The sequence below is a fragment of the Watersipora subatra genome, chromosome 4 (genome assembly GCF_963576615.1).
Source record: "Watersipora subatra chromosome 4, tzWatSuba1.1, whole genome shotgun sequence".
Classification (NCBI taxonomy): Eukaryota; Metazoa; Bryozoa; class Gymnolaemata; order Cheilostomatida; family Watersiporidae; genus Watersipora; species Watersipora subatra.
In genome coordinates this window covers 23,052,463-23,079,608 of record NC_088711.1, presented here as the reverse complement: position 1 = coordinate 23,079,608, position 27,146 = coordinate 23,052,463, and the positions used below count along the sequence as shown (strand labels likewise).

The 27,146-nt window shown below is 35.2% G+C and overlaps 1 protein-coding gene across 2 annotated transcripts; it reads right to left on the bottom strand.

Annotated features, from left to right (window-relative positions):
• Window positions 1-508: 508 nt before the first annotated feature.
• Window positions 509-23,505, bottom strand: LOC137393208 (vitamin K-dependent gamma-carboxylase-like). 2 transcript variants are annotated; one of them, XM_068079658.1, is made up of 15 exons: window positions 23,273-23,505; window positions 22,490-22,648; window positions 20,671-20,836; window positions 20,193-20,271; window positions 14,783-14,889; window positions 14,206-14,369; window positions 13,806-13,956; window positions 13,604-13,688; window positions 10,960-11,091; window positions 9,078-9,232; window positions 5,601-5,794; window positions 5,170-5,321; window positions 4,161-4,284; window positions 1,036-1,186; window positions 509-869 (listed from the first exon to the last, which is right to left on the bottom strand). In XM_068079658.1, the coding sequence occupies exons 1-15, from the start codon at window positions 23,490-23,492 to the stop codon at window positions 767-769; spliced, it is 2,142 nt and encodes a 713-aa protein (XP_067935759.1). In that variant the 5' UTR covers window positions 23,493-23,505; the 3' UTR covers window positions 509-766. The 2 variants fall into 2 exon arrangements, with proteins under 2 accessions (XP_067935759.1, XP_067935757.1); XM_068079656.1 differs by having other exon boundaries at window positions 13,604-13,693; window positions 13,820-13,956.
• Window positions 23,506-27,146: the final 3,641 nt, after the last annotated feature.

Below are 27,146 nucleotides of genomic sequence, written 5' to 3'. Positions count from 1 at the left end.
TCTAGATATAAGCCGGTACACTCATGACCAGAGACACACGCAACTCACCCAGTCGTTAAATCCCAAGACAAATCAACTTGATGAAATTGGATTCATTCAATACAAGGCGACGGAGAGAAACCACATGAGCAACAATTGCTGTCATAAATATTGAAACACCGGTATTGATGCGCTGCATTTCCATCAGCTATGAGTTGCTCTCAAACATTCTAGCGCAATAACTTATAGATGAGGTCATTTATTTATTTATACACATATATAGTTACTATGTAACATACTGGTACCAAAATAATATGCTAATGATCATCACAAGCAAATAAATCAATATAGCGGGACTAACCAATTTTCATAACCAAATTAAACAGCTGGAAAAACGCAGCACAAAGTTTGTTCAAAATTTCGTTGACCCACTGTAGATTTGTTGACTATGATATGCATGTATAATGACAAAAACATCAGGTAAGTGCCATCGTTGCATGACTCCGGGGAATTGAATAATGCAAAAATGTGCTACCAATTAAATATTCTATATTATTACGCAAAGAGAATAATAAAAGTATATAATAAAAGCTGTCACTAAAATAACAAAATAAAGAACTTTACAAAACTACAGTAAAATGACTAGATTTACGATAATATATCAGCCTAGAACAGTAAATAGCATTTAATTGCTAGCCCTCCTACAGGAATGACTTGCTTGGAGTTAGATAGGCCTGAGTCTAGCGGGCTAGAATCTACCGTCACAAAAAACTACAGCATCCACAAGTTAGTGTGATGGGCTTGGGTCAATTCCATACCTGGTCTGCAGGACATCTTCCATTGGCTCCCCACTAATTATACACTCAACTGCTACGTAGACATTTCGCACACTAAAAAGGAAAGAAGCATGGAAGCAAAGCAAGTAATGACAAACATTTGGCAAGAGGTAAAGATGCATGCAAGTGAATGCAGAATGTAATGACAAAAGGAAGAGTTATAAGATGAGAATTATTAAGGAATACTACGGTGACAGGTTGATAGAGAAATCAGGCTTACCTTGCCTTTGCCGTCACATAAAATAAATGAATTCGCCTTAGACAGCTAGTCCAAAGATTTTCCCCACCAGGCACCTTGATCTCTTTTTCCTTCTTCATATCCAATAGCTTTTGCAACGTTTCATTCTGTTGAGCTTTCACCTCAAGGTCTCCTGCAACCGTTAATCAATGTCTATTTAGCGTTGAAACATGTGGCGTGACAATGAAAGTGCTAGCAACTTCTTTACCGGGTGAATGTATGACACGCGAACCAATCAAACTAATACAACGCAAATAGTACAACGGTTTGGAATGGCCACACATTATAAATGTGCCGACATTATATTTTTATAATTTTTGTTGAGCTATAAATGGATACCAAGTAGTTTAAACTACAATCTACGTCGCAATCCCATCACACATTAAAACATAATTCATCCCCTCCCAGAATGTTCATAATTCATCCCCTCCCATAATGCTCATAATTCATCCCCTCCCATAAGGCTCATAATTCACCCCCTCCCAGAATGTTCATAATTCATCCCCTCCCATAATGCTCATAATTCATCCCCTCCCAGAATGTTCATAATTCACCCCCTCCCAGAATGTTCATAATTCATCCCCTCCCATAAGGCTCATAATTCACCCCCTCCCAGAATGTTCATAATTCATCCCCTCTCAAAAGGCTCATAATTCATCCCCTCTCATAATGCTCATAATTCATCCCCTCTCATAATGCTCATAATTCACCCCATCCCACAATGTTCATAATTCATCCCCTCCCACAATGCTCATAATTCACCCCTCCCATAATGCTCATAATTTACCCCCTCCCTCAATGCTCATAATTCATCTCCTCCCATAATGCTCATAACTCATCCCCTCTCATAAGGCTCATAATTCATCCCCTCCCATAAGGCTCATAATTCATCCCCTCCCATAAGGCTCATAATTCACCCCTCCCATAATGCTCATAATCTACCCCCTCCCATAATGCTCATCATTCTATGATTAACCTGACAGCAGTGCTGCTGCTTCTAGACCACAATCTAATGAAGAAATTACATGTTGACAAATAGAAGTTAGGAGATGCTTGTTACAGTATAACAAGTCTGTTGTAGAAGACATCAATAAATTGCTGCTATTGTACACCACTAATGCTATTGTACACCACTAATGCTATTGTACACCACTAATGCTATCGTACACCACTAATGCTATTGTACACCACTAATGCTATTGTACACCACTAATGCTATTGTACACCACTAATGCTATTGTACACCACTAATGCTATTGCACACCACTAATGCTAATGTACACCACTAATGCTATTGTACACCACTAATGCTATTGTACACCACTAATGCTACAAAGGAAGGTATTTTAAACACGATATTGAATATTGTCGAAACTATTATACGTTTGAGCTAATAGGTTTATATACCATATTTTATTTAATTCATCCCAAAGCCAAAAAAACAATAATTACTTCATGTAATCACATGTAACATGAAGTTGAGTGGGTTATATAAAACATGTAATCACATGCTACATGAAGTTGAGTGGGTTATATAAAACATGTAATCACATGTAACATGAAGTTGAGTGGGTTATATAAAACATGTAATCACATGTAACATGAAGTTGAGTGGGTTATATAAAACATGTAATCACATGTAATATGAAGTTGAGTGGGTTATATAAAACATGTAATCACATGCTACATGAAGTTGAGTAGGTTATATAAAACATGTAATCACATGTAACATGAAGTTGAGTGGGTTATATAAAACATGTAATCACATGAAACATGAAGTTGAGTGGGTTATATAAAACATGTAATCACATGTAATATGAAGTTGAGTGGGTTATATAAAACATGTAATCACATGCTACATGAAGTTGAGTAGGTTATATAAAACATGTAATCACATGTAACATGAAGTTGAGTGGGTTATATAAAACAATGTAACAAATGATAAACTAAAAAAAATTAAATGTGTAAAAATCAAATTAATAAATAAGAAGTAGAAAGAACTTTTATAATTGCTAGTTCACCTCCGAGACACATGAACTCAGGTGCAATACGTGGCATAGGTTCAGTGATAGAAATACAGGAGTAACTTACTACTACTTATACGAGATCTAGTTTAACTCACTTGCAACTATGTTTACTATTATGTACTACAATGTTTAGGAAATGCATGTTAGAAATATAGTCACACCTCAACATATGAGTGCCCCAACATACGAGTGCCCCAACATACGAGAAAATCGATATGAGCAGAATTTCGAGCAATTTTCTTCCTTGAGATACGAGTAATTTTTGAGATAAGAGCATACGAGCCGATTCTTGATGAACACTATCTGGCCAAAGATGCGGGAGGATACTTTTTAAGAGCGAAACTGTTCTTAAAAGACGCTTTTAAGAACAGTATCGCTCGATCTTTCTTGTCGAATCAGTTTGAAAAAAGTTTTTAAAAGGTTGGCTAAAAGTTATAGCATACGCAAAGCAAAAATCACCAAACCAGAAACGAATAATAAAAAGTTAAGATGGAAAAATTAAAGTAAGTTTAGTAAAAGATTAAAACTTAGCTTTAAATGCATGTTTAGTAAGCTGAAATCATTTAAGTTAAATTCAAAGTTTTTGTTACATAGGGTCACGAAAGTTTAGAGAGCCGAACGCGTTACTGTCAAGTCTCTCTCAGACAGCTGTTAGCCACGAAGTCTTTCTCGAAGGTAAAAACTTACAGTTGTGTACATAGTAATGTTACATTTTATAGCAGATTTTAATAACTAAATAGGTATTTGTTACTTTGTTAGCCTAGGTACTGAATTACAAGAATTAATAACCTGTTTTTCCATGGTAATATCCTGATTTGTGGTTTTTCCCGTATTATGGTAACGGATTACTTTGTATTTAGTTATTTTATATAGATAATAGTACCTTGAGACACGAGTAAATTGACATACGAGCTTAGTCCCAGAGCACATTAACCTCGTATGTTGAGATGTTGACTGTAACTTCGAGATAAACATTCATTCAAATTTCATGCCATGTCTCAAAAATTTCATGTGTGGAGATGATCGTAAGTCTAGCTTTAATTGCACTGGTAAGTTGGCAGATGGCAGTTGGTGACCTACCTATGTCCAGCCCTTGGCTAATTATCTCTTGGTCCAACTGAAGGAGTTGCGACTCCAAATTGTCAGCAGTCACATTTGTGTACATGTACATGTAGCAGGCGGCTTGCTCAGACGTAACATACACCTGTAACACAACGCTACAACGTAAAGCTAATATCATGGTGTGTCCAATATAATTCTTTAGCGAGCAAATAATACCACAAAGTGAAAAATGAGATATTTTTACACGCTTACATCATAGGATATATTACAAAACATTGTCATACAGGCCATAGGGATGTAGGTTAATCGATTCAGTGAATAACACCTTTCTCAAGGCAACAAAACAAGAGTATGTCTTGTTACCAAATCAGGGCAGCCTCTGCTAATTTACACAGAGTAATGTTTGAGAAACAGAACTAAAACCGCTAAACCTCAAATGAAATGAACCAGTCCTACAATATACCAATTCAAATAAGATTACGCATGCAGCACAGAAGCTTCATCACAGTCACAACCTGCTTGGCAATACCCAGACTACAAAACAACTTCACACAGTAACCAAAATAAGGCCAACTAACAAACCCACTAACAAAAGCCAATGAGCAGCGTTCATGCAAAATTAACGAAGAGGTCTCAAGGGAGCGAGCTAGCAGGACAAAAGAGTGACAAATGTCATCTGCCATCAATTGATTGAAAGAGCTGTTGTGGTTTCTAGATCATCTAGTTGACTCTTGACTTCAATTCAGGGTCCATCAGCACTTTTATGAGAAACTCACTAAAAATTTGCCAAACACAGACTCAAACCTCCAGCAGCACTGCAATATGTTGATGGTTTGATCAGTTGGCTTGACTGATATGTACTCATGTGAACTCGATGGGTACCGTATGCTCGCTGAGTATGCTAGTGCTAGCATGAAGCAGGTGTAATCAGTATAAATACAGAAACATGATAAGAATGAGAAATGCTAGGAGAGAAAATGTTAAAGTTGCAAATCAGAGAGCACAGACTTGGACAACAGAGCAGCACCTTGTGTGTACCCGAGCCTACTGCCAATGCTTGGTTCGCTTCCAGCGTTATATTTTGTCGAGTCTTTGCATTGTAGAGCACAGCTGAACCAGCTAACAAGGTGATGTTGGTGTCACTCAAATCTTCGTGAATAAAATTCTCGAGCACCATTCCTAAAGCAGAAGAAAGGAAAGCTGAGAGTGAGAAATATAAGCTCTTTGCTTAACGTTCTGGATGCTTTCAGAACAACCACATACAAAAAGTAGCATATAATAGTAACTAGTAGGTGTGTTTATAATTATTCTATTAACATTGCACAAAATTCATATTTTATTATTGGTTCGGTATAGATCATAAACTGGAGAAGTTGCAAGCACCTGCAGTATGGTTTCAAGCATGAGCTAATCACAAAACGCAGGTATGTAGGCTTCTAGAGATATCCGAGATCAGACCTGGAAAATCTGCCACAAAGGTAACGCCTGGGTTATGAATAAACCAATCGGCATCTTTCTCCAAAGCCTGATTATGCAAGTCCTTCAGCTTGTCCCTCCAATCATTTAGGTCATTAAGGAGAGGCAGTACAAAACTAGCTGGTTGAAAGGGACTCCAGGGTGCTCGTACCAAATCTATTGATGGGTCTATAAACCTAAAAATATAGCCAATAGAAACAACATCCCATGAAAAATCTAAAGACTAAAACCATCGTGAGACAATGTGAAGACTTGTGAAAGATATGAAAGCTAAACTGGGATCTTACTTCTCATATATGTACAACCATAGATACGCATACATAGAGCGCAATAATTGAAATTTCGTTAACTCCATGAAGCACTTGAATCTTAAATATCAGAACGTAGAACAGACTTACTGAATACTGCATAGACTATCATAGATATTGTTGTAGAATGTAGAACAGACTTACTGAATACTGCATAGACTATCATAGATATTGTTGTAGAATGTAGAACAGACTTACTGAATACTGCATGGACTACCATAGACTACCATATACTATCATAGACTATCATAGATATTATTGTAGAATGTAGAACAGACTTACTGAATACTGCATAGACTATCATAGATATTGTTGCAGAATGTAGAACAGACTTACTGAATACTGCACGGACTATCATATTGTTGTAGAATGTAGAAAAGACTTACTGAATACTGCATAGACTATCATAGATATTGTTGTAGAATGTAGAACAGACTTATTGAATACTGCATAGACTATCATAGATATTATTGTAGAATGTAGAACTAGAGGTGGAACGAGACAGGTTTTTTAAGTTCGAGACGAGACTCGAGACACTGTCTTGTAAAAATTCGAGACTCGAGACACGAGACAGTAAAATAATGAGCATTTGGTGATGATTTCACTACGCAAGTACTAGCTACTTGGTATATATAAAATTAATAAAACTATTTTTAAATTGAATTTTCGCCTGGTGTAAACGATTTAAATACAACATTTTAATAGTGATATGCATGTAGTTTTTGTAAACAAAAGTGACACAAACACCTCTAAAATACCGAAGTTATATATTCTAAGAATTTTGAGCTTGATTGATCATAATTATTATAAACATATTGCTTTGTACATGTATATTTTTACCATCTATTGAATAGTTCTTACTTTTTAATGTAATGAAACTGATAGCCGTCGCTCTACAAAGAAATACCGCAACTAAAAGAACACACGATAATACTTTCATTCTTATCGTTTCATTAATGTTAAGTGTTGTTTGTGTATTAACTGTAGTATGTGAATTATATTTAAATTGTACTCATGAAATTATATTAATTACTGTATACATGCACATGTATATTCTTATATTGAGCTAACAAAACGTCATTGTTAACCGAACACAGACTATGGTCGACACGGCCTTTTGTTCGTTTCTCCGCGTCCGCGCAAGTTTTACCCGCGATTGGTAGTATATACGTAAAAGAGGCCCGAATTTTATGAAGGGCAGTTGGTGTTTAGACACGATACGATAAAATACAGACATTTTACCCGCAAAAGTCTTATTTATTAAATTGGATTATCCGAAGAGTAATTAGATACGACCCGGTATCTGTTTTAAGGACACAGAACCGAACTAAAATATAACAGGGCCGTTGTCCGGACTACATGATTAGACTCAGTGGCCAACATAATCAATAGCAACAGGTAGTAACGGACCGGGTATAACTTTAAAGGCAGTTGCCCGCAATCCATTACAATATATGGAGTTGTCGCTACCGTAAGAAGCCATGTTTTAACAGCCGTGCGCAGGCGCTTTAGTTCTATTTCCTGTCTCGAGTTTGGCAATAGTTAAGTCGAGACGAGACCGATACGAGACAGGTCGATACTCGAGATGTCTCGTGTCTCGTTTCACCTCTATGTACAACAGACTTACTGAATACTGCATAGACTATCATAGATATTGTCGTAGAATGTAGAACAGACTTACTGAATACTGCATAGACTATCATAGATATTGTTGTAGAATGTAGAACAGACTTACTGAATACTGCATAGACTATCATAGATATTATTGTAGAATGTAGAACAGACTTACTGAATACTGCATAGACTATCATAGATATTGTTGTAGAATGTAGAACAGACTTACTGAATACTGCATGGACTACCATAGACTATCATATACTATCATAGACTATCATAGACTATCATAGATATTGTTGACTAAACAAAAAATAGAAAAAAAGTTAAGTAGCAAACGATTGTGATTTTAGAAATAGGGCAGTTAATTGGCCAAGTCTAAAGATGAAAATGAACCACGAATAAAAGCCAAGCAACGCTCAATATTCCTGAATGTGATGGGAACCCACAGACTAATGTGATGAGAATCCACAGGCTAACGTGATGGGAGTCCACAGGCTAACCTCAAATTGTTACAATACTGACAAGATTGTTGAGCTTGGATAAAACGTGAATGTTAGACAAACGGGAAGAACCACTTTACAAGCAGCAGTTGTTTTTGTTATAGCAAGTGGTGCGGTATATTTACAAGTGAACAGAATTCTACAATCATTTTACACACAATAAGCACTTCTTGATATCAAGACACCTTAGTATCATCACTAGTCAAATACCATACAAGACATACTAGTTATGCAAATGTAGCGGTATACCACTTTTATCAGTTCCACAGCGCCGCTACTAACAACTTTGTAGCTTATTGAACCCCCTACTCATCTAATGAATTAAAGCTTTTAAATCCAGATTCCATGTAATCATTATTATTATATAAACTGTGTTTGCCCAAAGTCACGGTTCGAGGCTGAGATAAAAAATATTGTTTCATGCAAGATTTGAACTCACAACTATAACACCGGCGCCAATCAACTACCTTCTAGCACTTTCAAATAATTTAGCAGATAGTTAATCTCTGTGTTTTACCTGCAAACCTGACAATCACTCAAATCCAACTAGACTGACAGGGTACTAAGACTAGTCTTAATAAAAACCCACAGTTCTCCTACCATCTTTAAGAAAAGAATAATTAAGAATAAAAAGGGAATTACACTTGTGTAACAAATAGAAGCGCGAGGTTTGTGTACTTGACCGTCATACACAAGTAGTTATCATACATTAAATTGCAATACTCTGAGAAGGAACACAACTCCTAATAATAACCGCTAATCTGCACTCATTGTCTCCAGACAATTTACATTCTTTCTTGGAACAGCTGATCTATGTCATGGTATAAACGCCCAACTTTACAATCAGTAGCAAAGAATATTCATAAAAATGGCAGATCTTTGCCATATGCTCTTATTTGCTCGCCTTTACACGAGACAAGTTTTCCGCAAGATTTTCTTTCGTATTGTCTTTCTTCTTTTGGAGATTCAAAGTTATACCCTCTCAAGACATAGAAAGGTAGAAGGGCAGCACATGTGCGTGAATTAATACTTACCTTTGCTGAAAACGGTGGTTCATCGAATGCCATATATCCATATATATCTCTACATCATGTATGTCATATTCCTCCGCAAGCATTTCGGCTATGCATGATGCATGCTGCTTCACCATATCAGGATAATTCGACCATCTGGTAGTCGATACAAATGCCTGAAAAAAGACTTTTAGATAACGAAGGACAAACACCGCAGTTTGGGCAAACGATCACTAAATCAGGGAGCCCATTCAACTTAGTAGGAGTTGTCACGAAAGAAAAATAATGTGAAAAAAGAATTGTCATACTACCAGCTTCATAAATTTTCTAAATTTATAATTTACTGTTAAAACAGCCAAACCTTGGCACATGAGGTCACTCTGTTTTTTAAATACAGATGGTTCCCTACTTACGAACATTTGAGTTACGAACATTGGTACATACGAACGTATGTACTGTTGTTCGTAACTCGAATAACTTTCGAGTTATTTGTTTGAACTTTACATACGTATTGTAAAGGGATTTTCCGGCCTGTACTTGGCACGATCTCTACTAATAAATAAAGAGAAGAGAGTACGTGTAGTTTCATTCAGTTTTTAATTAGCGAAGGAAATTTCACTAGCCGAGGAGCGTACGGCTATCTGCTCTGCTCAACTAAATGAGCGCACTCATTTATATACAATAATATCAACCGTTCCGGCTAATGGCAAACGGTAAGAACACCGGCTAACAAGGTGAATAAATAGGACCGCTAGCGCTTTGGTATGACAGCAATCTAAGTGACGATAAGTGATAGTGTTATGACGGTATATCGGATATAACAATAGCATAACGAGTGAAACAACGATATAATAAACGGACAACACATACAAAAAATAAGACAACAATGATAAGTGATAGCATAACGATTAAAACAACAATATAATAAAAAGGACAAGACATACAATAAATAAGAAATGCAGTGTCATGGCCCGGCGTCCACCAAAGTATTATCTCCGTTTTATTAAATTTTTTTTTTCAGTACAAACCAATACAGATTACTTATACAAGCCTTAAACATACTTATATAAACCTTCAATTTACTTATATAGGCCTTAAACATAAATTATAATACAAAATATAGCACTGAAGCAACTTACGAACAAATTCACCTTACGAACAATCGTTTGGAACGTAACCCGTTCGTAGGTTGGGAACCGTCTGTACATCATATTTTCTTAAATTTGCTCTCAACATAAAAAAACCTAAGAGTAAATACTTCATGTAATTACGTATCGCATCAAAACAAACCCATTTCATAAAATAAGTAAATACTTAACTCCAAATAAATTAACTCTATATAAAAATAAAATGACTAAAATAATATTCAAAGAGAAAAGGTTTCAATTGTCACTTAGCTTTTACGTTAAAATGGGCAAACTGGGGTGAAACTTAGGCAATACAGGAGAGGGATGGTGAGTAGAAGAATTAGCGATAGAGATATGAAGATTGTTTAACTTTGACATAAGTTATAAATTAGCATACATATAATTGATATGGAATATTTACGTATTTAAAATTATTTCCTCTAACTTTTCACTCTCAACCATTTTAAACTTTCTTTTCAGCATCACTTTCACTTTCTTCCTCACAAAAGCTGCAAGACAATTTGGAATGTTTTGGAGCAATAATACGAAATGTTTACTTATGTTTTTCAATAATTTTTTGACTTTGTTACAACTATATATATATATATACATACATCTATGTGTATAAACATATACACATTAATGTATGTATATACACAGACATATGTATATTGAATATAAAGACATTTGCTTTTTTTGTTTCTCAAGGGTATTATGTTAATCATAGACTAGAAGTGTTATTTACGATAGCAATATAAAAAACAACAGATACATACAGATGGTTCGAGGTAGCCCTCCTGGCCAGTCACTCTGCTCATGTACTTCACCTTTATGTGCTGCGTCTCCCAATTGTGTACCATCATATCCCATGAGTAGCCATAGAGACTTCCTGACCAGTTTTTGTAACCCTAAAATAAACACCTAGAAGATATCCAAAGACTGCATTACCCCAGCAATCCATGATTATTATATGTATTTGTCCACATTATTTAAGATACAATTAAACAAATAATTCTTACATTGGAGTGTCCTAGGAAGTTTTATAATCAGACATAAAAATACTGTTTCACTCACATGTATAACATGACTAGCTGATACTCTATATATTGTATTACATACAACATGACTTGCTGATACTCTATATATTGTATTACATATAACATGACTAGTTGATACTCTATGTATTATATCACATATAACATGACTTGCTGATACTCTATATATTGTATTACATATAACATGACTTGCTGATACTCTATATATTGTATTACATATAACATGACTAGCTGATACTCTATATATTATATTACATATAACATGCTGATACTCTATATATTGTATTACATATAACATGACTAGCTGATACTCTATATATCGTATTACAAATAACATGACTAGCTGATACTCTATATATTATATTACATATAAAATGACTAGCTGATACTCTATATACTGTATTACATATAAAATGACTAGCTGATACTCTATATATTATATTACATATAACATGACTTGCTGATACTCTATATATTGTATTACATATAACATGACTAGCTGATACTCTATATATTATATTACATATAACATGACTTGCTGATACTCTATATATTGTATTACATATAACATGACTAGCTGATACTCTATATATCGTATTACAAATAACATGACTAGCTGATACTCTATATATTATATTACATATAACATGACTAGCTGATACTCTAAATATTGTATTGTATATAACATGACTTGCTGATACTCTATATATTGTATTACATATAACATGACTAGCTTAATACTCTATAGATTGTATTACAAATAACATGACTAGCTGATACTCTATATACTGTATTACATATAAAATGACTAGCTGATATTCTATATATTGTATTACATATAACATGACTAGCTGATACTCTATATATTGTATTACATATAACATGACTAGCTGATACTCTATATATTGTATTACCTATAACATGACTAGTTGATACTCTATATACTGTATTACATATAACATGACTAGCTGATACTCTATATACTGTATTACATATAACATGACTAGCTGATACTCTATATACTGTATTACATATAACATGACTAGCTGATACTCTATATATTGTATTACATATAACATGACTAGCTGATACTCTATATATTGTATTACCTATAACATGACTAGTTGATACTCTATATACTGTATTACATATAACATGACTAGCTGATACTCTATATATTGTATTACATATAACATGACTAGCTGATACTCTATATACTGTATTACATATAACATGACTAGCTGATACTCTATATATTGCATTACAAATAACATGACTAGCTGATACTCTATATATTGTATTACATATAACATGACTTGCTGATACTCTATATATTGTATTACATATAACATGACTAGCCGATACTCTATATATTGTATTACATATAACATGACTAGCTTGATACTCTATAGATTGTATTACAAATAACATGACTAGCTGATACTCTATATACTGTATTACATATAAAATGACTAGCTGATACTCTAAATATTGTATTACATATAACATGACTAGCTGATACTCTATATATTGTATTACATATAACATGACTAGCTGATACTCTCTATATTGCATTACAAATAACATGACTAGCTGATACTCTATATATTGTATTACCTATAACATGACTAGCTGATACTCTATATATTGTATTACCTATAACATGACTAGCTGATACTCTATATATTGTATTACCTATAACATGACTAGCTGATACTCTATATACTGTATTACATATAACATGACTAGCTGATACTCTATATACTGTATTACATATAAAATGACTAGCTGATACTCTATAGATTGTATTACATATAACATGACTAGCTGATACTCTATATACTGTATTACATATAAAATGACTAGCTGATACTCTATAGATTGTATTGCCTATAACATGACTTAAAAGTGTGAAAGGTAAAAACACACTGAGTTTCACTGCTGGTTTTGCTGGTTTGAAACAATTCTAAATGCACACTGATTTCGTTCCTCCAGAGATGACAGGTCTACGCTTGTGAGTCCTTAGCATAACAGGGATGAGCAAAAGATAAATTTGCAACAAGAAGTTATATCTCGGTGGCTGCAGAGCCATACTAAGTGTATGAAATATGATAATGGTAGAAAGGTACATACAAATTAGGAATTTATATTATTCTTGCGGTCACCTGACATCAATTAAATTAAAATGAGGGCAGCCGATCCAGAAAAGAATGACAAAAGGACATCCAATAGGGCAGAAAAATATAGCATTAGCTAATGGAAGACCGATGAAAAATTAGAATTGCCCTATGTTAGCCGTGCATACTTTAAAAATGACCAATATGTCCAATACTGAAGTTATCCACGATGAGAGAGTTGTACCTACCGGAGTCAGAGAGTGAGAGTATGGTAGGAAACACTGCCACAGCATATATACTACGGTAAAGAAGGTTGACACATGATGATAAATTCTTGGCTACAACAGAGAAGACCATAAATTTCTAGGAGGTTCGTTAAACAACAGTTCTCTGTTGATGACAACTCAAACAAACAGGAAAATAACGCCACAAAAAACCAGAATACCTCACAAATATTTACTTACTTTTTCTCCTTGGTATAAACAATGTTTGGAAGTGTGACATGGTTGGTGGGTGACAGCTAAGGAAGGATACACTTTTTTAGGCCAGTCATAAGCATAGAATATGGCTGTAGTGCAGAGCATCACATAAGGAAACTGACCTGTCAAGCCAACTTTCAAGGTTGAGTATAACTATCATGGGTAATGCAAGCACACAAACTGATGTGGTAAAACGCATGGAAGTCAAATTATAACTGGCTTCACTATTGCGCAACTAAATAAACTGTACTATGACAAAGATGCAAAATATGCAGGACTAATCAATTCCTACACGCCTAGGTAGAGTAACACATGTTTTATTCTCCTTACAATGTGCTATAATACAAAAGGACTATTTATTTATTGCTCACCAATTTCGAACATGGTGGCATTCATCGCATGGAAGCTGGTAACCATGGCAGTGCCAAGCCATCGAGTGCTGTCGAGGTAAAGGAGGAACCCAGATGTCAGGTCAATAATGAGACCTCCCAAGTGCACAATATACCGGTCTATCTTTTCATCGGTCAGGACGTATCTGTAGATAGACCAGAAAGTCTCTAGAACTTAAATGTATGCGTATATCTAACGATAAACAACATGGTCACCATTAGCCTATCAACCGAGTTACCTAACGCTCTGAAGACAGCCCCTACTTGTACTAGAGTAGTCACCAACCTGAAGATAACCCTAGTTAGTACTGGAGTAGTCACCAACCTGAAGATGACCCTAGTTAGTACTGGAGTAGTCACCAACCTGAAGATAACCCTAGTTAGTACTAGAGTAGTCACCAACCTGAAGATAACCCTAGTTAGTACTGGAGTGGTCACTAACCTGAAGATAACCCTAGCTAGTACTAGAGTAGTCATCAACCTGAAGATAACCCTAGTTAGTACTACCGTAGTCACCAACCTGAAGATAACCCTAGTTAGTACTGGAGTAGTTACCAACCTGAAGGGATCGAATATGGGAGCATGTGAAAGAGACGACATGGAGTAACCTTGTACCCAGTCACCGTCGAGCTTTTTAAGGCCGGCAATGAAGTACACAATAATTACCTTCAAAGCAAAAAAATTAGTCAAACAGAAAGTTAATGAGTTAGATGTCAATTTCAATATTTTCATCTAATTGTACATGAAAAGCTATGACAGCACTCGAAAGAGAGCAAAGTTGGGAGAAAGATGCACACAAAACTAGCAGACGTTTCCTAGTAAACACACAGATAACGCATGGATGGCTGTATAGACAGGCCGTATAAGCTCACCTGCCCCTATTATAATACTCCTCCATGGAGGAGATAAATTCTGCAATGAAATATCAACAGACAAATTTAGTGCTCCACAAAGTAAGCAACAGTAACACTGATTGTTTGTTATGAGCATTACCCTGTCCTTTTGAAGAAGTTAGGCACCTCTTGCTTAATTTGCCTTGCATTGGCTATCAACATTAAGTGCCCATAACTTCCAAATAAAAATTGATCAATTAAAAGATTTATAAGAGAAAGTTAACCAATCACAAAATTATAGTTAAACCTTTACCTACAAAATTTTCGATATGCAATATAGAACTTGAAAAAATATGTGATTTCTTTAACCGAAACAATTTTTAATGTACGACATTCCAAATTTCTCAACACAAAGCAGTTTGTAAACGAGGAGGGAAGAGGCTAGAAAAAATTAGTAATGGAACTAAAAATATAAAAGTAAAAAGATACGTAAGTCGAGTTTGTATGAGTTTCACATTGTCAAAGATGCGCCACATAACTTCTATCACCACTAATCCCAAATATGAGTTTAACTAATCCTAAAATTTTATTCGCGTGTCTCTCGAGTTTCTGAACAAGTACGACCTCTTTTTATTGATTATTATTTCATTAATTTTGTTATTTGTAAAGGTTTTCGGGCTGTGGAACAAGCTACAGTCTATTCTTATAGTAATACTAGCTGTGCTACCCGGCATTACTCGGATATTGAAAGTCAGCTTATAAACAATGAGAGGTAATGAGTTGCCTGCCACTTGCTATTAGCCTGGCGCATTGCCAATGGATAATTTGAGTAGGCATACTAATAAGAGCTACCAGCTTCTCGTGATGTCATGCCATCACCCTGTGTGGTAATGAAAAGCCGTTGCCTATTTTCTATGTTGCCTAGGAAGCTATCAAGCTTGTGTGGCAAAATTAGTAAGGTATCGGACTGGTGAACAAAAGGGTCCGAGATCAAATCTTCCGCGATATGGATTCTTCATTCTAAGAATTTAATAGCTATAGCTTGACATGTATGCACACATACACACAAACGTTGAAAATCTATAGATCGGCTCTATAACAAGAAGTAGATCTCATGACGTATTAACTTCGTATGTTACTATGTTACTAAAATTTGCTCTAATTACAGACCCATTAGTTTGCTACCAGTGCTGATTAAACCATAACTGTCACGAACAACTTTTATCGTATTTACTAGGTGAATCAGACATGCTGATTCCGATTTTGTACTCAAAATAAAGATTAGTCCACTAACTTTCAGAGTAATGAAGGCTTTTTTACAGCGTTTTAATATCGGTCTTGAAAACAACACGATCGGCATAACAAGCTCCGCCCATAAATACGTGACGTAACCTAGCTTTTTTAGTAACAGAAGTTACGTAGGGATGTTTAGACCGATTTAGAATAATAGATATGGGTGTTTTAGAATCCATTAATATCTAAATTCAGCCTTAAAAATAATATCCGTCTTTTCTGAAAGGTAGATGAGCTATTTAACATTGCATATTTAAAAAAGCGCGATAACAACGCTAGCTTGTGATAAAACCGCGCTTTTTGAGCTCATTTTCCTTGGCATCCAGCCCATTTAAACGTCATGTAACAAGCTACGAGCAATTTTAAATAGTTTATATACCTTTCATAAAAATCTGAAATTATTTTACAGGCTGGATTTAGATAATAATGGGTTTTAAGACACCCATCTCTATTATTCTAAATCAGACTAAACATTCCTAACTTCTGTTCCTGAAAAAGCTAGGTTTCGTCACATATTTATGGGCGGAGCTTGTAATGCAGATTGTGTTGTTTTCGAAATGGATATTGAAACGCTTTAAAAAAGCCTAAATGACTTTGAAGGTTAGTGGACTAATCTTTATTTTGAGTACAAAATCGGAATTAGCGTGTCTGATTTACTTAGGAACAACGATAAAAGTTGTTCGTGACAGTTATGGTTTAAGATAATTGAAAAAGCTGTAAATAAACAGATTATGGAATACCTTGAGAGAAGGGTTGGCAAAAATATCATATCACTGATATATATCATGGTATTTATTGATATTTATGATATTTTTGAAACAAATGACATTTTTGAAAAAAACTTTGAAGCTAGGTTGAACTTGCATGGTGTTTACAATGTGATTGATGTATTTTATAGGTCGTATGGGACCAGTCAGCAATGTTTAATACCAAACACTTGATTTATTGCAGGGCTAGTATAATAATAATACCGATAAATATGAAAATGTTCGTCAAACATTGGATTGGAAATCATGACATGAATGCAAAGTGCAAACAAAATAGTGCAAATGGTAAATACACATGATAGTACAAACATGTTCTAATGTCCTACTCTTGTCTAGTTTAGGTATTTGTAAACAAACACCAGCTTGCCAGCCTTCACCACACCGAGACGATTTCTCAACTTGCTGTGAACCAGTCCACACATAGGTATAGTTAAGTAGGTAAACCCATAGATATAGTAAAGTACATAGATAGATAAAGATATACTGAAGTAGTGTTTACTATATCTATGAGTCCACATGATGAAAACACAATTTCAACACTAGCAGTCAAAGTTATATCATCATATTTATAGATTTCATACGGAGCCAGAATCCTCTGAAGCTATTCATTACAAGATTTTTACAGAAAATGATGAGATGAGTTACTCTGTCATCTCAGTAAGTCAGTGTAATGTGCTTACAATTCTGTCTCTGGTAAGGTAAGGTAGGCTGGTCTTCCAATAAGGCAATAAAATATAAAAATTTAACATGAGTTGAGATAAGCAGGTTAGGGAGATAGTACTGGGATGGAGGAATAAAATTTAGATCTAAAAACCTCTTCTCAACTCAAACACTAATTAATTGGTCACCTCCTTGGTATGGCTGTCTTTGTTTGTCTGTGTTGGATAAGCCTAATAGGCCCCTATGCAAGTATTTGATGATTTTAGGTGTTAGTTAGCATTTTTAGACTGTTAGCAATAGTTGTAAGGTGAAGACGAAATGATAAAATGGATATTTTGCACAAATATCGAGTTTTTTGACCCAAAAATATTATATCTATCATCGATATATATTGATGATATATATCAAGCGATATACATGTATGTCAAACCAACCCTGCTTGAGAGTAATTTATTGCTTAACGATGGGCAATACAGTTTTAGGAGAAAGCGCAGCACCAAGGATGCACTAATTAAATTGACTAAAAATGTTTTAAAATCCTTAAATGATGGTAAATGTGTTCTTGGCATCTTTCTAGATTTTAGTAAAGCCTTTGACACAATAGATTATAACATATTGTACTCAAAACTCCACAATCTTAATTTTGACATCACCAAAATTAACTGGATCAAAAGCTATCCAACCAAACGTAAACAACACACTATTATTGGTAACACTTTATCTTCCATACTAGATTTAACATGTGGTGTACTGCAAGGTTCCATCCTTGGTCCAACTCTTTTTAATTTACATAAACGATTTAACACTTATGAACAACCTTTTCACACCTTTGCTCTATGCAGATGACACTAATCTCTTTTTCGAATCCTCTAACATCAACGAGCAAATAGATTGTTTAAATAACGAACTTCTTGCTATTCAAAACTGGTGCACTTCTAATAAACTCATCCTAAATATTGATAAGACTAATTTCATTTTACTAAAAAACCCCCAAAATAAATTTCATCTAGCTAACACTCATCCCTTTTTTATTTTCAACAAACAAATTTGTCAGACAGATCACACTAAATTCTTAGGTATTTTTATTGATTCTAATCTCACTTAGACTATTAAAAGCATAGAGAAGGTGGCCAGTTTCAAGAGAGAACTTAAGTTGTATCTTTTAACATGTGAATAAAACCTAATTACCCATAAAGATTGACGTTAATTACACAATGACGATAAGCCCAACGCCACGACTAGCTATGCCATTGCGTATTATGAACTTCATCACTGTTCCTGCTTTTTTCTTCTGTTTACCTAATTTTGTTGATGAAAAAAATCACACAAAAAATTTACTCTTAAATTTAAATTAACCTATTTTATATGTATAATTTCTTTATTACATTTCATTTTGAATTTTCACCCGTTCGTAAAACTTTGATGTCTTCAGAAGAATTGACCGCTCTGTTAGAATACTTCGGGTACAACTTTAAACATTTAGCCAAATTTTACCTCAGATGTTGTAAGTTGAGGCGCGACTGCCTCATATGTTGTAAGTTGAGGCGCGATTGAAAAAGCTGTTGAAGAGCTATTCCAACATTATCCATTTTATAAGACCTCCTAAATATGCTCTTCTTGAAACAACCAAAGTATGTAAACAAATCAGTTTCATGTTTGATACATCAGTTTCCTTTTAATATGAAAATAAATCACAAATAACAAATTACTATGTTTCCGATGCGTGGATGATGCAGATTTGGAGTTGTGCACACATTGAGTTACCATGCGAAAAGTGTTTCCACAGACATTCACGTGTTGCGGATTTGTTGGCGCTTTGTTAAAATAGATAAAGATTTTTATGCCTCTATGTATGCCTCTATGTATGCCTCTATGTATGCCTCTATGCTTCTAAGTACTTGAAACTTTTCAAATCGAAGGAAAGACTGAACTGTGAAAAATGTTTCAAATAGAATAGCTTGTGTAAAATCGTATTTGCGAATAAATCGCAAATACGAATTCCATCTCTCACAAGCATGAGATTATCGGTAAAAATTGGCGAGTAATAAAACTCACTTGATTTGCGAGTTTTTGCCGTTTCCATCTCGCGGATTAACCTCATCATAGAAACTTAGTGAATATTGTTAATGGCTCATATGTAGGCCTATATATACAAATAACAGTTTACCTGTCGAAACTTCCTTACTCTCAACAGACTACATATTATTTTTACTGTTGTTTATTAGACTGTTTTTACCATCATGCACTTTCCTGGTCAAAACATAAACATTTTCTATAATATAAAGATTTAAAGTTGTTGAAACCGCTGAATACAATTGAGCTGACTTCATGACTCGGGTAACCTAATAAGCCAGCTCTGATCCCTCAAGCGGAACAGAATATGCAATAGGAAACTAACAGCTGCTAGACTTTGTACCTGGAATCTGAAGAGACCATATTGCCAAACAGGAATATGGGCATTAGCTTTGCCAGCCCGTCTCCATGCATCGAGAGACCTGGATAAACAAAGCCAGTAAATGAGTGATCTACAATTAGAGATTAGAAATATACGTGTAAATCAATTCTGCTTAGGCTGCATGTTATTAATGCAAGATGCTAGAGCCCCACAAACAGAAACAAGGGATATAACATATTGAATCAATTAAAACTTGATATGGCGTCTAACGGGCGCACTCTAAGATGATGTGTAAACATCAGCCATCTGTACACTACGTCAGATGACATCACATAGCTGACAGTAGGAAAACAGTACATAGGTCATTCACTGCTTTAGCTTGGGTTTCAGGCCAATCAAACTATAAAAGGTTACGGCATTGTCTATATACTCAATGGGCCATTAACACTTTGTTCAACCTGAAGCACAGACTAAGAATAAGGAGCAGCTGGCCACTAACCACTGTCTGTTGGCATCGGAGAGCACAAGCAGGCTGGCTATGAGACCGAATAGATAGGAATGGTTGTTCCAGACGGTTTTATCCAGAAGGAATATATACCAGTATGGCAGAACATACATGAGACAGGAGAGTCTGAAGAAGAGGCCTATGGCGATACCGACAGCACCTGTCAACAGCAGTAGCAAATACTTTTTAGATATAGTTTCTAATAAGGCTAAATAAGTGTCTGTCTCAGTAATAGATGCAAGCAAACTGCATTTTCAATAAGAGGCCGTCAGAAAATAAAGACAATGTGTTTGTCCGACAGTCATGAGACTTCCATCACTGAGGCGAGTAACAGGAAAAGAAGCTCTGAAAGCTAGTACAATCAGGTCACTGCAAAGACAAATAGATAAGAGCTGTTTAACCTTTCCAATATTTTTTCTGTCTGAAATAGTTTGAGAGAAGCCAACAATGAGCTTCAGCAAAATATTATATAACAGAGGGATGTAGCACAGCTCAGGGGAGTGTATATAGCTATATATAGCTCATGTTGGAATATATTTGGGGAATTTAAACAAAGAATTTGTGCAGATGCTGGACTAGAGATCTGTTTGTCCATAAATACTAAAACAAAATTGCAAAAGCAGGTGAAATGGTAAAACTCGATATACCTAAATACATATAACAGTATAGAGAACAACTGTACCAAAAAACGTGAGATGTACGGGAAGGGAAGTCATATTCATATTCAAAGTGAGAGTATTTTCTATTGAGCGACAAGAGACGAATGGCAGCACTTTACTACTTATCAAAGAAGGTGCAATGGCTTCCTTAAACAGACGATTGTTGTGTTTTATGATTTGGTTAGATTTGTGCAAAGTTGAAAAGAGCTTATTAAAATATGACTTCATAAAGAAGTCCCCAGACATCGATATCTTGCTAAAACGCCTTTTATACTAACTAAAGTCATACCTCGACATACGAGCTTAATGCGTTCTAGGATTGAGCTTGTATGTCAATTTACTCATGTCTCAAGGCACTATTTTTTATATAAAATAACTAATAACAAAATAATCCGTTACCATATTATGAAAAACCACCTAAAGAAGATATTACGGTGGAAAAAGTGTTTTTAATTGTTATAATTCAGTTCCTACACTAAACAAGTAACAAATACCCATTTAACTGTTATGATCTGCAATAAAATGTAAAATCACTACGTATGTATACTACTGTATGGAATTTGTACCTTCAAGAGAAACATTGTGAATAACGGCGATTTGAGAGACTTGACAGTAACCCGTTCGGCGCTCTAAACTTTCGTGACCCTATGTAACAAAACCTTTGAATTTAACTTAAATGAATTTAGCCTACTAAACACACACTTGAAGCTAAGTTTTAATCTTATACTAAACTTACTTTAATTTTGTCATATTTTTTTAGTATCTGTTTCCAGTCATCATTTTTTGGCTCGTGTTCATGATGGCTTTTAGCCAGCCTGTTAACAACTTTTTTCAAACCGAATCGATGCTAAAGACTGAGCGATGCCATTCTCGAACGCGGCATACTTGACCATATAGTGGCCATTAGGAACCGGCTGGTAGACTCGAATCTCAAAGATTACACGTATTTCAAGGAAAAGACTAGCTACAAAGTCAGCTCGTATCTTGAGTTTCTCACATGTTGGGGCACTCGTATGTAGAGTATGACTGTACTACAAATCACTGTTAAGCTGTGAAGATGGCAAGCTACCTGTGTAGCCCAAGAATATGCACACTCGATTAACTAATGGCGACTTTTAAATAGTTGTTAAATCAAAAAATATGTTCTGCATTACCGATAATCATGCAGAGGTACAGTATGGTCATCCATGCAACAGGTAGGGGATGCAGAGAGTTGATAAGAGGAAATCGGCAGACCTGATACGCATCACTCCACCTGGACACGACCACTCCAACTCTTCTCTCATGCAAACAGTCAAACACCATGAGCAAACCTAAAAAACAGACATATGTTATATTATCTGGATAATCGAAACCATAAAGCTGAAAATACTCAACCAGGAAAATTGTGTGTTAGCATTAACCCATGTTTTTTACGAGAAACCTTAGGTCAAGATTACTAAGCTATGAACTTTCTGCTATGATGAATGACAATTTACTATAATATGTATTCAAATCTATTTAACAATTGCAGGAATTTCAGGAAGTTTCCACAGTCATAAAATTTTACTCTGACATAAGGAGACAAATCCGACTTGGCAAAAAGATGAAACTCTCTGACATTTACAGGACTAGCGGCAACCTTGACAATGTCAAGCATTGCTTCTATTATCACTCAGATAGCCGGCATTTGGGTGCTTAAGAGGCTGGTTCTCTGAAGCCAGACGGAGGTTTTAAAGCTAATATTTTAGCGATCTTTCGAAAGACACAGGCATATACGTGTAAAGTTTGGATGAAATCGGTTCGAAAATGTGGAAACGCATCGCGTTTATGATGACTAACAGACAAGCACACACGATAACAAACAGGGATTTATTATACAAGATATGATGCTGACAGAGTTCTACATCACAAACACTTTATAGGATACTAACAAACAATCATATTTTGCTGCTTACCAAATACAATACGAAAGATGGCCAATGATGAGGGATCAGCAGGTGCGCTACAAAGGCGAACAAATCTATTATATGATCGGAGGTCTGCCAGTTCAAACCCAATGAGACGTTTCATAGAGCTGTCATGCGGAGTGTTCAGCTTTTTGTCCTGGATGGTCTCAGCTTTTCTCTTTGAGTTACTGGATGAACTATCAGCTGGTTTTCTCTGCCTGACTGGCATGCTGACAGCCTTTTCCACTAAAATTATATGCACTGCTATCTCAAAGTGCCATTACGAAAGGGAAATGTGTTTACATCTTTGGCAACACATAGTCTCTACATGAACTATGGCTTTGTAAGGTTCAGTAAAAAATTCACTTTTTATATAGTTGAAAACAAAATAAATGGAGTAAAAATTGTTATTCCCTTAGATTTTTTACAATACTATACAAAAAACAAACACAACTGTAACAATTAAAAAAATGGAAACCAAGCCTTGAGAATTAGAAGTTTTAATGCCTGCAACCGTATTAGGAACATGATGAAAAAATAGCGATGTATACAATTGCAATAACGATTCTAATTTTCTTAGCTTCCCAAGCGTAAGTTAAACTTATATGGTTTAAACTTTTGAAGGGGCTCACAAATTTAGCTTAAATTCCACCAGTAAAGGTCTGCTATGGAAGTTACTGATGAGTAATTTAGAGTATAAAAGTAACAACAGAGCAACAACGCTAGCATTTATTTGAATCTACAATCCACAAACTATGAGCTCTTTATATTTGAACTCCGTATCTACTGTTATACTAATCATCAATTTGAAAGCATGATAAATAGCCTAGTTCATATCAGCCAAATTTCAGAGCCGTTCTCCTGAATAACAAAGCAAAACCTCATTTTTCACAAGCCATACATGACATCATTGCTTATGTGTAAAGAACTTTCTTCGGCACAGGCAGTGGCAAAATAAAAGCTAACGTTAAAGGTAGTCACTATTTTGGTAACATATTCATACCAAATATTTACTATTCCAGGCGAGGTATGCAAACTGCTAACAGCTAATATAAGTCAAGCGCAATGCTTCCAACATAACCATTCAGATATTTTTTATAAATTTTTAGGCTCGATTATGATAGTCACTGCTGTTAAAATTAGACGTTATTGGGAAGATTTACAACTTCATCTACAGTTAGTGCAGCCACATAACAGAGCGGTAAAGCCAATCTATTGTCCTACACATCTATGAGTGAAATGCTTGTTTTACAAAATTAAGGTATCTTTGAGTGAATGAAAAAAAACTAGCAACATTCAGTTCCACCTTAAGAAGGGATAAGATTCCGTGACACATTAGCAGATTTTAAAATATTAAACCGAAAAAGATGTTTTTTTTCAACTCACACAATAAACCCTAACTTGTGATTTAGCTATTAATTATTAACTCCATTTTTAAAGCTCTGCGACCCAATAAGTCTCCTGAATTCAGTATAACAATAACTCTGCATACAAAATTATTCAGTTCTGTGTTATTTGGAAGTCTGCGCTATAACTATGACTGTATATAACTATACATGTATACGAGCTATAGAGGTTTGCATTCAAACTGGCTGTAACAATATGATTCTGCAGGATGCCATTAGTTGAACGAAATGCGATGATTTTAATGGCGCAAAACTGCACCCATTAAAATCAACTAGAATGCAAATGACAGCACAAGGTATTAGTTGAAAAATTTCCAATAGGCCGCGTTTTCTGCTTCAAGTATTGAGGAACACTACAGTTCAAACATCCTATGTCACTCCAGATAAAATATTTTTAGGGTATTTTCTTTTGTTCCACAACAGTAGCCGTAAAACTGTCTGATGGCTGTTGCAGTCTACTATGTTACAACTATCCAACTATCACACCATAAATGGGAGAATGAGAGCATGAGAGCTTCCCTTTTAAAACCATGCCTTCTCAGTCCAATCCTACCTGCACTGTACAACTATCCAAACAAGTGATCATTCCAGCTCTAGCTACACCAAAGTAGTAGCAGAGCTGAAGTTGATCTTCGTTTGCATAAAAAGCTACTTTATAAGAAACCCAACAGCTGCGTGTTGCAGTTAATTCTAATTTTGGCTGATACGCAACAAAGCCTATGCAGCCCTTTGGTAATCATCATCATAAATTATTATGATTAGTATTATATTATTATGCGTTTTTAGTTGACCAAATACTGAGTGTCTGTTGCGAAGCTGCGCCTAGATTCTGCAAGACCAGATGTGACGTGATTATCAGAGTGGTGAATAAGTAGATACCTACTAATCATTATGAAGTAGTAATCTTATGGTTACGTAATTTTACATAATATTTTACAGAAATAAAGAAAGTTTAGCACAACCAGAAAAACCCGCCTAAAAACAAGACAGTTGCATATAACAATACAATTCAGTACACCACAATGAGGCCGATAGTAAAACTGTTTAATAAAACTGTTAATTGTTTTGTCAAGAGTTGGCACGAATAAATGCAATAAATTAAATCATAGGTTTAAATGAATTAACTTTCTAATTTAAATGATTGATGTAAATCGTGATTTTGTGTGTGAAAAAAGTCAGTGATTTTGATGACTTTTTAGTAATTTTGCAAAAAGCAGTGTTTCTTGACCAACAATCTTGTTTTGATGTGCGTAAAACAAATTTGTAAATATTCCTCAGTCATGAGTAGCAAGTGTGATGGAAAAATTGATTGCATGTGTAGTACAGAACTACAAAAAAATTTTCAAGTTAGGACCTGTGAGATTATTTAGTAAACCACGAAGCAGAATGCATTGTGAGGTAGCACGTAGAACTCATACAGTTTTCCGGTCATCCAGTGCTGAAAAGTTCCTACGCATTCATGGATGCCCTGGTTGGCCTTAAGGGTGTTATGGCTGTAGCTGATAACATTCTAACATATGGGGAAAGAAATGCTACTAAAGATACTACTGCCAATCACAATCTAACCCAATTACAAGAAAAGACAAAAAGGTTAACCTCAAATTGAACAAAAACAAATGCCAAGTACATCTCATTCAGCTCACATACATCGGCTGTATAATTTCCAAAGATAGTGTCAGCAAAGATCCAAACAAAACAAGAGCAATACATAATATGGAGACACCCAATAGTAGTGATGTCGTTTGGCGAATATCAAGACACAAGCTATCTCTCAAAATACCCAACTGTTCAGTCAAAACTAAATTCTGAGAAGGCAACTTAAAGATCAAAGCTCTCCAAAGAAAATTGAAAGAAAGCATTCCGTACCCTAAGACAGCTTGCTATTACGTATACCACCCTCTAGTACTTATAAGTAAATCATCCGGTGACCGTACAGTGTGATGCTAGTACTCAAGTATTCGGAGCTACTTGTGCCAATTCAGTACAACAAACTGACAACATATGCATTCCACAGTCTGACAGAGAGTGAGAAAAACTATGCTTATTTGAGTTGATGTTACTGGCGATAGTGTTTGCAATGCAGCCCTTTAAGCAATATGTCTTTGACAACCCAGATATTCACATATACGCTGATCATGAACCATTCATACCTAACTGGAACAAATCTCAAAGCTCCTAAGAGATTACAAGCCATAGTATTAGCAATGCAAAGATGAGCAATGCTAAGCTGATAAACCGCTGTGGTAGCCACCGGATTAATTCTGACAAGCTATCCAGATGTCCAACAGATACCCTAACCACTAATAATATGTTAGCTGGACAAATTTTCTAAACACAGACTCTCCTTTCCGATCTAGATATAGCTAATCAACAGCAAAACATACCGGTCAGCGTCAAAACTTATAAACAGATCCAGATCTCAAAGAAGTTGCATAACTAATAATTGGTGGATGGCACAAGCAAGATCAGATTTCTGC